At 42.2% G+C, this 16,451-nt stretch overlaps 2 protein-coding genes and 1 long non-coding RNA gene across 4 annotated transcripts in view; 1 reads left to right on the plus strand and 2 right to left on the minus strand.

Annotated features, from left to right (window-relative positions):
• LOC143526016 (phosphatidylinositol transfer protein alpha isoform-like) overlaps positions 1–1,143 on the minus strand; it is a 31,033-nt gene extending 29,890 nt beyond the window's left edge. Inside the window, exon 1 of the mRNA XM_077020570.1 lies at positions 860–1,143. Within this exon, the coding sequence (XP_076876685.1) occupies positions 860–876 (17 nt within the window). The 5' untranslated portion in view covers positions 877–1,143. The remainder of the gene's footprint in view (positions 1–859) is intronic.
• LOC143526018 (uncharacterized) lies at positions 33–4,490 on the plus strand. Its single transcript, XR_013133796.1, has 3 exons — positions 33–254; positions 1,017–1,218; positions 4,249–4,490. It is a non-coding gene; the product is annotated as an uncharacterized LOC143526018 (long non-coding RNA).
• slc43a2b (solute carrier family 43 member 2b) lies at positions 1,691–15,528 on the minus strand. 2 transcript variants are annotated; one of them, XM_077020568.1, is made up of 15 exons: positions 15,413–15,528; positions 14,749–14,927; positions 9,590–9,884; positions 9,400–9,455; positions 9,153–9,229; positions 8,334–8,426; positions 7,951–8,084; positions 7,652–7,848; positions 7,166–7,309; positions 6,853–6,882; positions 6,083–6,215; positions 4,990–5,122; positions 4,491–4,564; positions 4,245–4,368; positions 1,691–3,701 (listed from the first exon to the last, which is right to left on the minus strand). In XM_077020568.1, the coding sequence occupies exons 2-15, from the start codon at positions 14,906–14,908 to the stop codon at positions 3,540–3,542; spliced, it is 1,812 nt and encodes a 603-aa protein (XP_076876683.1). In that variant the 5' UTR covers positions 14,909–14,927; positions 15,413–15,528; the 3' UTR covers positions 1,691–3,539. The 2 variants fall into 2 exon arrangements, with proteins under 2 accessions (XP_076876683.1, XP_076876684.1); XM_077020569.1 differs by lacking the exon at positions 6,853–6,882 and having other exon boundaries at positions 15,413–15,526.
• Between the last annotated feature and the right edge of the window lie 923 nt (positions 15,529–16,451).

A 16,451-nucleotide genomic window follows, 5' to 3' on the forward strand; every position in this document is an offset into this window, starting at 1 on the left:
AGAAATGTGCACATAACACACTGATGGCTCAACCTTATACCGCCGCTGGTTCTGCCGAAAATCTCAAATGAATATTTCAGACGACGTGTCAAAATTAATTTACGCGTTGGTTATGGTGAAATTGATACATGTTGACAGCTAGATAACTTAATTTTGCTTTAGTAATGACCTTGATGAGCGAATACCTTCACTGCCAAAGGAGAACATTTTATTTGTAGAGATGCCGGTAGACGTGGATCCACGTTCGCTCGAAGGTAACCAATAAAACAGCCTCTCAAATTACACACGTTCAAAGAACAGGTTCAATTGTAGCCTTATCTCCATCTTGACATAGACTGCAAAATGGCTATAATACCAGCGTAGTAGAATTACTTATTCCCAATGTATTCTAAACCTTTAGCGTCCCCATCCTAGATTACATTAGCATGGGTTCACCTTCACTACTATCAATAACATTCGCTATTGCCGCCGCCAGAGAGGATGTTGGCAAATGTCACCCGTTACCTCAACATGGGCGAATACAGATTAAAAACCTGGAGAGTTCAAAACACCGCTACCTTAATGCTACCGCAGTTTCAGAAAATACATTACACGCAATAAACGCACAAGGTGTTGTAAATATGGTTTATATATAATATATAAACAATGGATACATTTATAGAGATATGTGTTTTTCATATATATTCAGGCCAATGAAAATGATTTAAAACGGCAACGGACATCAAAGTCAAGTTTAACAATGTCGCCATGGCCTTGCTCCGGTGAAACTCTACTCCAGGGCACTTCTACCACCTGCGCTGCGCAAAACCGGGATGCTCCCTTACCCGTATTCACGAAAAAAAATTAACCGTCCACTTACAATTCTTTAATCAGCATTTTTCGTTGATATCTGTGGTCGTAAAATAGTGCTGTTGCCCTGGTAGGATCCAAACCGGTGGCGAGCCCTCCGTTAGTCGCAGTCTCTCCTACTTCACCCGCTAGTATGTCATTCTAGCTACCGTTTTTCTTTTCCACAGATTCACTTCCTGATCAAGGCCGAGGGGGGCGCGTCGTATTCGGCGTAACCACAAACCTGGTGTCATGACATAGGCGGTGTGACGTCAAACTAGATCATGGTCAGACCTGATATTTGAAATATATTCGTGGTCTCGAGCCGCCGTGACGCTCGGGATGAAATACATTCGTGGCCGCTGTGATGTCATCAACATGCAATGCGGGGTTCGTATAGACCGCGCGCTGTCCTGCTTGGTTAAGAGTGGATCAGCACATCTTTGTTACGATATAGATTATGTAAAAGTAAACAAAGATGCTGTTTATCTTTAGCCAGTACACAATATCCCAGCATTCCTCTCGCTAATTCTTCCTCTCTCTCTGACCACCATAACCAATAAGCACAGAATGTTTATTTTGCCATAAGACCTTTAAGAGTGTCTGATCGTCGCTTTTCATTTTTTCTAAGACAATCAATTAAATTTACATTTGCACATACAACATGACAGGGGATATCTGCATTTCTCAACATTTTATGTCCATCTTTAATACTTTAAATATCAGGGGTTTGAAAATGTATCAATGAGTTCAATGAGTTCACTTTTTGAACTTCCCCTGAATTGTAATCCTATTTATAGCCATCTTGGAGATTAAAATGTCCTGATAATTATATAATGTTAAATAAATGCAAACTAAGCAATGCGTGTAGTCCCAGTTTATTTAATGCTGCTCCTCAGTAAGGCCTCCAAGAGGAAAAACACATCAGTGGTTATCAAAGAACCAGGAAGATGTGACTCCCAGTTTGAAGAAATAAGCAATAAATACATAACTTAACATCTAAATATTAAACAAAACATACTTATTCTCTTCATACTGTTAGTCTTACTTCTTTTAAACATAATTATTGTAATTAACAAAATGTTCTTATTCTTTTTTGACATAAATGCTATAATGTTGTTATAAAGACAAAGGAACTTTGATCCCTTAGCTGACAATAAACATAACCCTAACACTTAAAGCCCAACCTTAAACCCTAAACGACAGCAAGAGAATAAAATTAAAGCTCAAAGGAAGGCAAGCAAGATGTCTATATTTGGTTGCCTTCCCCCACAGTTTCGCTTGTCACAAACCACATAACTGGAATATGACTTTTACATTAAATATTTGTTATCTCTAGGAATGTATATAAAGTTAAATGCATCATCAACTAAAAATGTTATTTTAAAAAATAGCCCACCCTGGATAGAGTTGGTGGAGGTGATGATGCTGTGTTCTCTCAGGGTTCTCAGGGTTCAGCATTTCCCTTTTCAACCCCAAGGGGGTGACACAGAAAAAAAAAAACCCTGCAAGGATAGAAAAAACATACACAACAGGGCTGAAATGCTTCTTTCTGATTGATTTTGTTATCGTGCGCCATCTGAAGGAGGCTAGCACCATGGCACTGAAATATAAATAGCATTCATAATTAATTCATTGAGTCTCAGATGCACCAGCACTTTTTGCCAGCTTGTTTAATGTACTTTAAAAAAACTTAAACCATAAAAATTCTTAAAAAAAAATTTATTATAATAAATTAAAATGCAACACACTTGAAGCACATTGCATGGGGTTGCGGCACTAACCCAGGCATTCATTCTTTATGCTATGCCCTGTCTTTATGCCATTTTCTCTTTTTCAATTTGATCTCTTTCCTTTTCTTTTGACTCCTTGACCAGACCTGGACGTCCTGTCCTTCCAGTGCCAACACCCAGGCAATACAGCTGTGTGAGCTGTGTCCTGTGTGAGCTGTGTCCTGTGTTAGCTGTGTCCTGTGTGAGCTGTGTCCTGTGTGAGCTGTGTCCTGTGTGAGCTGTGTCCTGTGTGAGCTGTGTCCTGTGTTAGCTGTGTCCTGTGTGAGCTGTGTCCTGTGTTAGCTGTGTCCTGTGTGAGCTGTGTCCTGTGTTAGCTGTGTCCTGTGTGAGCTGTGTCCTGTGTTAGCTGTGTCCTGTGTGAGCTGTGTCCTGTGTGAGCTGTGTCCTGTGTGAGCTGTGTCCTGTGTTAGCTGTGTCCTGTGTGAGCTGTGTCCTGACAGCACTGTCATGTTTGGAGAAACATACCAGCTCCGGGTCTCCTCCACAGACTTAAGGTGCATGTAAGGTGTATGAAAACTCACAAGAATCAAAGTCTAAACCAACCCAAACCCCTAACCCTATCATTAACCCTAACACTAACCCCTATCCCCTAACCCTAAACCCTAACTCCTAACCCCTAATCCCTAACTCCTAGCCTCTAACTCCTAGCCTCTAACCCTAGTTCATTTGACTTTGTAGTGATGAGCTTTGTTTCTTTCCACCTATCTGATATCATCATTCACTTCAGTCCATCAAGATGGAATAACAGTTGTCAGTTACCATGACATTAATTCTTCTAACTATCTGTGTGTGTGCATGTGCATGTTTATGTATGTGTTGTGTGTGTGTGTGTGTGTGTGTGTGTGTGTGTGTGTATCACGTATGTAACTATAAAATCTCTCATAGTTCTGTCTGTCTTCTCCCGTGTGTATCAGGCCTTTAGACGAACGCCTCATGCTTGTCTGTGCCGTTGATTCTGAGGTAGATTTTGGCATCGTTTTCTTTCTCTCTTCTCCGGCTGTGGAGGGTTCTGCGGAAGCACAGCAGGTAGACGGGCAGCAGAAACCCCAACATGCTGAGAGCAAGGAGACCCACATCCACCTGAGAGAGAGAGAGAGAGAGGGAGAGAAGACAGAGAGAGAGGGAGAGAGAGATAGAGGGAGAGAAACATTAGCTAACTAACAAACTAAGAGAAAGCCTTGTAAAGACTTACATATTCTTACATATTCATTTATTCTTAGGTTATTCCAGTTTATGTGCATATGTGAATAAGTTTGTATCAGTGTGTGTGTGTGTGTGTGTGTGTGTGTGTGTGTGTGTGTGTGTGTGAATGTGTAAATGTGACTGTGTGTGTGTGAGTGTGTTAATGTGTGAGTGTGTGTATGTGAGAGTGTATATGTAAATACTCATGTGTGTGTATATGCATGCGTGTGTGTGTGTGTATGTGTGTATGTGAGTGTGTGTGTGTGTGTGTGTGTGTGTGTGTGTGTGTGTGTGTGTGTGTGTGTGTGTGTGAATGTGTGTGTGTGTGTATGTGAGAGTGTATATGTAAATGCTCATGTGTGTGTATATGCATGCGTGTGTGTGTGTGTGTGTGTGTGTGTGTGTGTGTGTGTGTGTGTGTGTGTGTGTGTGTTTTCCTACCCAGAGTGGATCTCTGTCCAGTGGCCCCATCATGGCCATGAAGAGTGGCTGTTGCAGCAGGGCAAAGATGGCACTAATCAGAGACTGCATCCCCGTCAGGCTCCCGAACTGGCATGAAGGGTACCTGTAGACACCCAGTAACACAGTAACACACACAATCATTTAAGAGCACCCTCACTCCTTTTAATGTTGCAGATATTACAGACAAGTCTGCCACAGCTGGTAGAGTCTCAATCACAAACTTACACAGCAGCGTAAAGTCCTCCAACAGCTGAGTGGATGAAGCCCCTGACGATGGTGTGCAGGATGAAGGAGAGCAGCTTGGAAAACAGAATCAGACACAGGGCGTAAATTATAAATTTATAATTTATAATTAAATTCTTAAATATTTCTATCTAACCCAATGCTTCCCAAGCAAGTCCAAGGAGACAGTTAATGATTAATACCACATTTATAGTAGGTTTACTGTTTAAAGGAACTTAGCATTTTGTCCTCTAGGGGGCAGTGGTGTACAGCTAATAGAGACTCAACAGAGCTCCCTATGCATGTTGTTTTGTGCTGTTGTATGTGAGCGGTCAGGGGAGGACAGTTGTGCTGGTTATAGTGGATGTCAATTTAAGCGAATCTGGTTGTGTGTGTGGGTCTGAGTGCACACACACTGAAACACAGGTGTCCTTAATGTTGTGTGTTTGCTCTTTGCTGTTGAACCCAGAGCAGTTACTCATTCTTATGACCTGCTGCTCACCTGTAGCTGCAGGATAGGGATGAGGCAGGTGATACCAAAGCCAACAAGCATGAGATTGGTTAGAAAGAAGGCCCGCGTGGCATTGGTTATCTTCTGGATCTGTCTGTCTCTTCGCTTGGGCTGGGATGGGTCGCTGAGAGGGACACAGAGGCAGTTAAGTACACACAAAATAAATACATTTATAATATAAAGCCACAAAACACCTTTGGCCTTTGGCTGAAATCACAGCTTGAATGTGATGACTATGGTTTCATGACTAATGTGTGTGTAAAGACTGCTTCACACAGCACACAGTTGTGCAGTGGTAGTTCACCAAGGCCAACGTACAGCAGCAACCATGTGAAGCAGCACTTTCCCCCTACAGAAACTGTCCAGATCAGTCAGAGCTGACGTGCAGTTTGTCAGCCCAGGCTGGATGAATGATTAGCTCCCACAGCCTAACAGATATGTCATTAGCATGTTTCAGCAACGTTTTACTATATATAGTATGACTGTGTGCTGATGTAGTATGTAATGTGGTCTAAAATGATACTGATTAGCACTGAGAGGTGTTGGTGATGTATTGGTCAGTACTGAGAGGTGTTGGTGATTTATTGGTCAGTAGTGAGAGGTGTCAGTGATGTATTGGTCAGTAGTGAGAGGTGTTGGTGATGTATTGGTCAGTAGTGAGAGGTGTTGGTGATGTATTGGTCAGTACTGAGAGGTGTTGGTGATGTATTGGTCAGTAGTGAGACTTGTCGGTGATGTATTGGTCAGTAGTGAGAGGTGTTGGTGATGTATTGGTCAGTAGTGAGATGTGTCAGTGATGTATTGGTCAGTAGTGAGAGTTGTTGGTGATGTATTGGTCAGTAGTGAGAGGTGTTGGTGATGTATTGGTCAGTAGTGAGATGTGTCAGTGATGTATTGGTCAGTAGTGAGAGGTGTTGGTGATGTATTGGTCAGTAGTGAGAGGTGTTGGTGATGTATTGGTCAGTAGTGAAAGGTGTCGGTGATATATTGGTCAGTAGTGAGAGGTGTTGGTGATGTATTGGTCAGTAGTGAGAGGTGTTGGTGATGTATTGGTCAGTAGTGAGAGGTGTTGGCATCCACTCACTTGGTGGCATTTTTCACATTAAGCTCGCCATCATCGCAGTCCTTCAGTTTCCAGTCCATGATTTGGCCAATCACTGGAGTGGTGAGCAGACACAGCAGCTGCATGACCCCAAAAATAGAGGAGTACAGACTCACTGTGAGAGTGTGAGGGAGAGGGAGAGAGAGACAGCAAGGGAGAGAGAAAAGAAAGATATTTATCAATGTGCACTACAATTCCTGAGACCCCACATCTACATTGAAGGGACAGCTCGGTCTAGAAATAGCACAATATGTATGGACACATAGATACAGAACTATAAGTATGGACTGATAGATACAGAACTATAAGTATGGACACATAGATACAGAACTATAAGTATGGACTGATAGATACAGAACTATAAGTATGGACAGATAAATACTGAACTATAAGTATGGACAGATAAATACTGAACTATAAGTATGGACAGGTTCATTAGGGATATGGACCCATGCATTTGTAAATCTGCTTTTGCACATGTCAAAATGCTATAAATACATTTGACTTTGACTTTGAATAAGTTGAGGTTAGTCAGTAACTTCTGTGGTTAATGACTCATGTATTAATGAGACTAATGTAATGATTGTGACCTATGAAGTCTTTTTTCTGAAGGCATGGAGAACATTTTGCTCTAGTGGTTACCTATGCAGTGCAAGGTCAATCATGGGTTAGCATATACCTAGAATCCCTACTACCCTACTCCACTAGACTACATAGACTACCCTACCATCCACTACTACCCACTGTCATACCCAACTGCATCCTCTCAACTGTAGGGACAGCTTCAAGGGCATAGAAAGGAGCAGGAGAAAAGTATTACACACCACTATAGGAACAAATGATAAATGATCAATAAATGATCACAGCATTTCAAATTATTATTAGGAGGATGTACATAGCTGCTATACACAATGCAGTATTTAGCAACCTTTAATAAATAAAGCAATCAAAACATACAATCTACCTTACTGTTTCACACGTGTTTACACACACACACACACGCACACGCACACACACACACACACACACACACACACACACACACACACACACACACACACACACCTGTGTCAAGGTCTCCAAAACTCATAGACTCCAAGATGCTGTTCATGGCTCCCATGTAGAAGATAAGGCGAAGCTGCGTGACACACATGGTGACGAGGCTGAGCAGGAACAGCGGGCTGGAGATGCTCTTCAGGAAGGACTGAGCTGTGGGCGAGAACAGCACCAGCACCCAGTTCACCCAGTTAACCCTCAGCTTCTCACATGCTTCACTTCACGTCACTTTAGCCCTAACCCTAACCCCAGATTACCTAACCCTAACCCCAGATTACCTAATCCTGACCCCAGAAGACCTAACCCTATCCCCAGATTATAGTCTTTTATTTAGCTTTGATGTGGTTCTCTAACTTTGCTTTTGGATGGCAGTGCATTGGTTTTTATGTAAATGCCAATGCTTGGATTGAGGGGCTGATGCTAAATTGGCATTTTTGCAAAAGCAAACAGATTTGTGAGACGTTTGGAGCACAGTTGTATAAGAGGTGGTCTTACATTCTTCTTTAGGGTTGCACTGCACCTCCAGGTCTGTGGTGGACAAGCAGAGGTTGTTCCCTTCGCTGGTGCTCAGGTCCTTCTGCTTGACAGAGTGATCCACGCTCAGCCGCCTGCCCACTCTGGTCACCTGTTTGTAGAACTGCTTTCCTGTGATCTTGTGGTCGAAGCCCAACCAGCTGAACTTGATCTTCACTCTGAAGAACCAGGATAAGATGTAGAGGAAAAATGAGATTTCAAGTGTTGTAGACTAATGTGTATAAGTTAATATGTGTGTTCTAGTACAGTGTGTTCCTTACGTATAGTCCATATCCTCAGGACCAGGGAAGGTCTCCAGGGGCCAATTGAGGAAGCAGTTGAGGAACACAAGGCCTGCACATGCTGCCCACACCACGAGGATCGTGATGAAGGTCACCCCCAGGTCATAGATTACCTACACAATGAAGTAAAGCTCAAACGTTGCTCTCTTACATTATCATTAACTTAACAAAGGACAAACAAATTAATATTATCTCAATAAAGACAGAGGAACAATAAATATACAGTATCTAATCTTATCTACCTCTTGTAAAAGTGTAATAAACTGTTTGGCGAAATGCATAAATCTCTAGTCACTACAAACAGGATTATACAGGATTAAGTGCTCTCAGAGATTGTGCTCTGCCCTGAGAACCGAACACACCTTGACTCCAGGGAAAGTGACAGCAGAGGAAGCGTAGGAGCCGATCATGAGGGAGATAAAGGTCGCACGAAGGTCTCCAAACATGTTTGGCAGCTGAGGACACCAAGAAACACATTAACACTCAGTGATGTGGCAGACATACCTTTCCTGTTGTCACGGATCACCTTGGCACTAGTACACTAATCAGCAGTCTGCCGGTTGGGTAATGGGCACAGTTTTGGGGGGAGAGCTGGGCCTGTATAGACAGTAGTGCTTACTGGAGCAGAAAGAACAGTGAGCAATTAGGAGGGAAAACAGAGAGGCCTTTTTGGTTCAGCACTGTAAGCTATATAACAGGCAAGGACCCCTCTGGCGCCTAGGACATACGCCCAAGCCATGAAGGACACAATGAGAACGGTTCTTGTTCCCTTTCTCAGTGTATCTGGGTTAGGGTTAGGGTTTAGTATTACGGTTTGGGTTAGGGTTTAATGATTGTGTTAGGATTAGGGTCTTTACCTGCAGCTACTATCAACTCTGATTCAAATCTGATCAAGTGATGAACACAGAGAACACAGAGCTCATCCAGCAACAACCACACAACAGGAACAAGAGACAGAACTAAGAAACTGAGATGGACCTAATCATTAACCTGCTACACAGTGAGAGAGCGAGAGAGTGGAAAAGACAGCAAGGTACAACAAAAGAGAGAAATGAGAGAGAAATTTCATGCTTGGTGGAGTTAGGGTGGGGAGTTGGTGGTGGTGGTGATGGGGGGATTTAGCTCTAACACACACACACACACACACACACATATATACACACACACACAGACAACCTCACCGTAAGTGAAGTGAAGGTCATACACATTCCTCCGAAGCCATTAAAGATCAGGGCAATAAAGATGAGAACAGACAGTTCTAGAGGAAGCACACACACATTAACCTCATCAGTTTAACACTTATTCACATCATGTCTAATGAATATTTTCATGTTTTGCCAGTCCATACAAATGCTTTACTCTAAATACATAATGACATATACTACTTCAACATGTTATGAATAAACTGCAAATGAGCAGTGGTCCTACCATTAGGATTGCTGGCTCCATAGGCAATAAGCAAGCATGACAATCCAAAGCAGGCACTGAAATTACAGGGTCATAGTCAGAAGCATATAAGCAATAAAGGATGCTATGTATGTACAGGACATATTCTTAAATACAGCACTGAGACTAAAACCATGCAGTTTCATGGCATGCATGTTTGGCGGGGACCGACCTGCCAGTGAGGCGGAGCTTGCGTGGGCCGTACTTGTCCATGACGATACCGAGGGGCAGGGCAATGGCGCTGAGGAGGAAGGAGCCCACAGTGAACGCCAGGTTCAACATCTCATCCTGCTCCTTGCATATCAGCCAGCCGTTCATGCGCATCTGCTCTTCCATTGGCTTTAGGGCCACCACCTCCACGCCATCACCATGTGACACCACTTGGTAGTCCTCGTACTGGTAGTCTTCCTCGCCGCCAACCGATGGGGCCATGGCTGGCAGGGAGATGTTGGAGCTGCTACTGTTGCCTGGACAAGCACATGAGCACAAAGAAAGCACCTGGATGAGGATTAGGTATCAACAGGACCAGAAGGAACAGAAGGCACTGGATTGAGGATTATGACATTCAGTGTTTTATTGGACATTATTTGATTTTATTTGATTAGTAGTTTAGAACGCACTGAAAGCTTATTTTGACAATCCTATATAATCCTACAAGTCCTTGTTTTAATTTAAACGTATCCTTATTATAACTGAGTAGGGAACTATCGGAAACTGTCAGTGCAGTCTTGAGAAGTTTCATTCAACCAGTTAAAAAAACAAGGCTCACAACATCATTTTAGATATTAGATATTACAAAACCATAAGAACTGAGTGCAAAATCAAGAAGTGGAAATGTTGAGCTTTTCAAGTTGTTGTTTTCTGGAGTTGATGTAAGACAGAGCAGAGTTTACAGAAGCCAAGTGAGATATGATAAGAGTGTGGAATACGTGAGTGAGTACAGAGAACCCAAGCACAGGTCACGTCTTTAGAACCGTTTCATCATACTACCTCGCATGCTGTTTTAGGAACCGCAGCTGGACAAGTAACCTAACCCTTTCAACAAGACTGCACTGTGCTGTCTAACCCTAACCCTACCCTTACACCAAGGGTGCTCTGTACTGTCTAACCCTAACCCTTACACCAAGGGTGCTCTGTACTGTCTAACCCTAACCCTAACCCTTACACCAAGGGTGCTCTGTGCTGTTTAACCCTAACCCTAACCCTAACCCTTACACCAAGGGTGCTCTGTGCTGTTTAACCCTAACCCTAACCCTTACACCAAGGGTGCTCTGTGCTGTTTAATCCTAACCCTAACCCTTACACCAAGGGTGCTCTGTGCTGTTTAATCCTAACCTTAACCCTAACCCTTACACCAAGGGTGCTCTGTACTGTCTAATCCTAACCCTAACCCTTACACCAAGGGTGCTCTGTACTGTCTAACCCTAACCCTAACCCTTACACCAAGGGTGCTCTGTGCTGTTTAATCCTAACCCTAACCCTAACCCTTACACCAAGGGTGCTCTGTGCTGTTTAATCCTAACCTTAACCCTAACCCTTACACCAAGGGTGCTCTGTGCTGTTTAATCCTAACCCTAACCCTTACACCAAGGGTGCTCTGTGCTGTTTAATCCTAACCCTAACCCTTACACCAAGGGTGCTCTGTGCTGTTTAATCCTAACCTTAACCCTAACCCTTACACCAAGGGTGCTCTGTACTGTCTAACCCTAACCCTAACCCTTACACCAAGGGTGCTCTGTGCTGTTTAATCCTAACCCTAACCCTAACCCTTACACCAAGGGTGCTCTGTGCTGTTTAATCCTAACCTTAACCCTAACCCTTACACCAAGGGTGCTCTGTGCTGTTTAATCCTAACCCTAACCCTTACACCAAGGGTGCTCTGTGCTGTTTAATCCTAACCCTAACCCTTACACCAAGGGTGCTCTGTGCTGTTTAATCCTAACCTTAACCCTAACCCTTACACCAAGGGTGCTCTGTACTGTCTAACCCTAACCCTAACCCTTACACCAAGGGTGCTCTGTGCTGTTTAATCCTAACCTTAACCCTAACCCTTACACCAAGGGTGCTCTGTGCTGTTTAATCCTAACCCTAACCTAACCCTTTCACCAACGTTGCCCTTTGCTGTCTTCTACAGCAGCAATACAGTGCTGCTGTCTGACCTTCAGGAAGCACAGAATTGCTGACTGAGCTGGGGAGTATGTGTGACGTCAGTAAAACCTTTAGATAAGACTATGATAGGGAGCAGAAAACTGCCCATTTACTGTTCTTTTATTGCACATTGCTGGAACAAAGTGTATCACATGTTAGGTATGTTACATAATCAATCACCATCTGGCAAGAACTTCCCCTTCTCCACATCTGGCATAGAACTGCTCTGCATTAGCGAGCGTTGAAGGTTAGCATTCATGCTAATGCCATAACATTAATGCTATCTTCCACTTTAAGTACTGCCAGATGACAGAGACCCTTGCCTGTCAAGCATGCAAACAGTTTATATGTCTTTCCTCAGTGCAAAGTTAAATACCTTGTTAAAAGGTTTGAGGATATTTACATGCTTGTGGGAGTTGAATGGGAGTTGAATGGGAGTTGTATGGGAGTTGAATGGGAGTTGTATGGGAGTTGTATGGGAGTTGTATGGGAGTTGTATGGGAGTTGAATGGGAGTTGTATGGGAGTTGTATGGGAGTTGAATGGGAGTTGTATGGGAGTTGTATGGGAGTTGTATGGGAGTTGAATGGGAGTTGTATGGGAGTTGTATGGGAGTTGAATGGGAGTTGTAGCTCCCAGTCTGCCCAGCTCAGGTCCTGCTTTGTCAGAATTTAACCCAGAGTTTACCCAGTAACCCAGTAAATCAAATATTGGGGAAATGGTTACATTATACTGTCTAGAAAGCTAAGCTTCACTTGGGTTCAGTTGAATTGCAACAGACATTAGCAGACATTATGCAAATGGTACATATGCAAATTATGTTGTAAATAACTGAATTATAACATAGGAAAATGTTTTTTATTTTACTAGTGAAAGATTCAAAGGCTATGTCCATCACTCCAGCATTGATCAAATGCAGTCAACCAGGATTATATGTCTCATGCTTCACTTTTAGATTTTTAGCATGTTTAAACACTGGAATATGACCAGTATTCCAGTTAGGATTAGGGTTGGAACTAGTGAGAGAACAATTAGCAAACGTTAGACTAATTCTGAAGGGCCACAGATATCTTGACTCTCACTCAAAGACCTCTGCACGAAAACAACACTAAATATGATCACCTAACTGGACAAGATAAACATTAATAATTAATTAATAGTAAATGCAATAACGTGTTTATTTTTTTAAATAAATAATAATTTTCCTCACAGGAAGACTAACCTTACGAAGGCACTCTAACTGGGTGTGACTGGGGATTCCCACTGTTCCCAGTTATAACATCAATGTGTTAACATTCCAAAGATCAGAAAGGAGTAGTAGGGTGGACTGAAGAATACCAAGAGTTGCAACCTTAACCCTAACCCAAACCCTAAAGACTCTAACGCTAACTGTACACCCTAAACCCTAACCCTAACAGACTTAACATTTCACACCCATACCCAGACCACATCTGTCTCTGCAGGCCTACACTTCAATTGCCTTCTTTAAAAAAATTAACTTGTAAAATGATAATTCTCCTGTTGTGGTTTATCATCTTATGACACGCACAATAATACACTTGTAGTGATAGCTCATTATGGTTGTGATAGTTAGAAGGTTGCAACTAGCATGTAATATTCTGTTACTATATCTTCCAACATCTAATAACAGAATTGCTAAATAACTTTCTCCTAAATATTTCACCATATAGTCTAATACAGACCAAACACTTTGCATGTAATTCTCTAAAAGATAAACCAGCTCAGTGAAGTAGAAGGTTAATGTGTCTTCTGGGAAGGTAAAGGTAGCGCTGAGACTGGCCTTTTCATGTACTGCCTGTTTACAGCAGTTGCCAGATCTGATTACAAGCACAGGAACAGATGGTGAGGCCACTTCACATCCACATACAACACAGCAGGGCAAAGGCCTGATTCGTTTGAGCATTTCTGCTGAGAAAGCTGTCTTCTGCGTGCAATCTCAGACCTTTACCATCACAGGAAATCTTTCATCATGTTGGCCACAACATATATCTGGGCCTGTCCATCAAACCACATGACCCCTCTGATGTGTACGTGCAAGCATAAGGCTTCCTAATATGCAGACACAATCAGAGAGACAAAGTCATGCGCTTGAAGACAGTCAATTTGTCTGCTTTGGGGTTCATTGGTTCTCTTACATACTTCACACTCTGCTGATTACATTTAACTTGATGTTGTTACCTTATCTTTAAATGGCAGGACCTTGTCTGCGTCTACTAGAATAATATGACACATATAAAATCCGATCATTCTCTTTAGTAAAAGTCAAGAGATATTCTGCAGTGCTATCAAAATACCATGAAATGCCTTTTATAGGTGTTTATGGCACAGTGTCTTGCAGCTAACAGAGACCATGCTGTGTGAGGGTATCCAGACCGGCCCAACCCATTAGCATCCTACTGTTTCCATTCCCAAGTGACTCCTTTTTTCCTTCCACTGAGCTGGTCAACCTCACTTTTGAGATTTATCAGGTCCCAGTTTCTCCCTGATTCAAATTCAAATTCTAGGGAACAAAGGGAAGAATTGAAACAAAGTGTTCAGGTTCAGAGAGACCAAACCCATGACCTCTTTACACTATTGAGACACCGGGTCAATACTTAAGTCAATTAATCAATCCTGACACAATCAACAAGGCTGAGAATCCATCTTGCAAAAAAGAGAAGGTTAGAAAATTCCCCACCCCCCCCCACCCCAGGCACACACCAGTTAAACAGCCATTAAACTATTACTTACGAAAAGCTATCTTTTATACAGCCTCGGGCCTCACAATTTATGACTGTTCTGGGTTAGGTCATTGGATTCCAGAGGAACATGTTGTCTTCCCAGCCCCTTTTACAAGGGTTCCTAAAGCAGGATCTCTGATGAAGAGGTGAATTAATAGAAACTGTCGAGGATTAAGGCTCCTATGGGTTGAACTCATTCTTTCTCCATGGTAAAGAAAAATAAAAATGCTTTGCAGAGTTCACCTTCACCTAAAACCTGCTTGTCACACAAACTATTCTGCACATTATAAATATAAATATATATATATATATATATATATATATATATATATATATATATATATATATATATATATATATATATATATATATATATTATATAATGTGAGTGTCTGTAATACAAGGCACCTGAGATTTTGTTATTTTGCTTGTGCGTTGCTCACCCTGTTCTGTGCAAAGGTAGGAGTAGAAGCCCTCAGACTTCAGCATGATGAGCAGAGAGCCCCAGCCAAGCAGGACAGCAGAGAAGAGCAAGTTTTCTACAATAGCTGACACCGCCATCCACCAGCGGCGGGCGAACGCTGTGGCCAGTGTGGGAGCCATGGGTCAGCTCGAGAGAGGACTGCACACGGACAGAAAAAAACGTCACGATGGTTATGTTGTGGAGAGGACAACGAGAGCTCTCGTTGAATTACAGAAAGAGAGAGAATGAGAGAAAGACAGAGCGAAAGAGAAGTTGCATTATTGTCTTAATTCTTTAACCTGTATAGATTTTGCTTCTTGGTTTTTATATAGCAAATCTATTTTCTGTTTCTTTTCACATTGTAAATTGGGCAAGTGTCTGAACTAGCAATATAAATTTCACGGCTGAGAAAAGAATGCTTTAAGTTGGTTCAAGGTGGACAAATATTTTATTTATATTTTGGGTCTCAAATATTTAACGCAAAAATCACTTATCACAAATTGCATTACTTTGCAACGAGCTGGTTTGACTAATAACGAACTGTAGCCTACAGTAAATCTACAGAACATTCACAATACAATGAATAGAAAAACGTTTGATTGAATATGTATTGTAATTGTTAAGCTACGCATGAGCATATATACCTGTGAGAAGGATGGTCACGCTCAGCTATGTAAAACTGATGTTGGTCTCCCACTCGCACGCCGCCTCTCCTTGTATCTCTCTCGTACTCTCCAGTCACTCTGAAAGAAATTCCAACTGGCCAATTGTGCCTTATAGGAACCCTACAGAAAAACATCGAAACGTTTTTATTGGCTACCTGTGGCGACCGAGTGTCCGCCACCCAATCAGCGGAGAGTGTCGAAGTAAACTGGTGGAAGGCTCACAGGTAATTAATACAGCTTCCCGAACAAGTAGTATCGTAAGCGACCGCCACTGTGCTATAACTAATATTTTAGTCCAGGTGTTCATGAGCAACTTGTATTAATAACAAATTATAAATTTCTTCCCCTTGATCAGTTGCAGCCTAAAAAAACAAAGATTAAATTAAAAGGAAAATGAAAACCGAACAAACGTGTACAATGTTGCTATGGGACTTCAGTTCCCACGAATTCACGTTGCCACCTTGTGTTGTTACTGGTTAATTTATAGGGTTCAACATAGTTAAACCTACAGAATGTATTGAACAGCTGTTATTCTGTGCCTGTTTACCATGTAGGCACTGCAACACTGCAAATGCAGATAATCGAAATCAAGTAAATCAATTTTTCTGTCATTCTGGACTACTCGAATAAAAAGGGAAATTAACGCCTTCGTAAGCGGAAGTGATTTTACGCATCTGTGGTCGACAGTAGTGATATGATAGAAAATGCTAGTGTTCACATATGCGTGTTGTTATTAAATATCAGAAAGCAAACATTCAGCGTTATTAGAAGTGTTGACGTCAAGGTTTCAAACATCCCAAATCGATGTACAAAAGCACTCTGACGAAACATTTGCGCAGCTTCTGCGCGCACTCGCTCGTGGTCTTTGGGAGACAACTCGACGGATCCGAGTTGCGCAATAGACGCTTACTTGACCCGCGCGCAGGAGGACGTTTAGGTTATAGAATAGTCTAATCAGCATGGAGACTCAACTTTATCACAGTTGTTAACTACAGAACCAGCATTTTCCGAATCCCTT

This window comes from Brachyhypopomus gauderio, chromosome 10, assembly GCF_052324685.1.
Source record: "Brachyhypopomus gauderio isolate BG-103 chromosome 10, BGAUD_0.2, whole genome shotgun sequence".
NCBI classification, from domain to species: domain Eukaryota; kingdom Metazoa; phylum Chordata; class Actinopteri; order Gymnotiformes; family Hypopomidae; genus Brachyhypopomus; species Brachyhypopomus gauderio.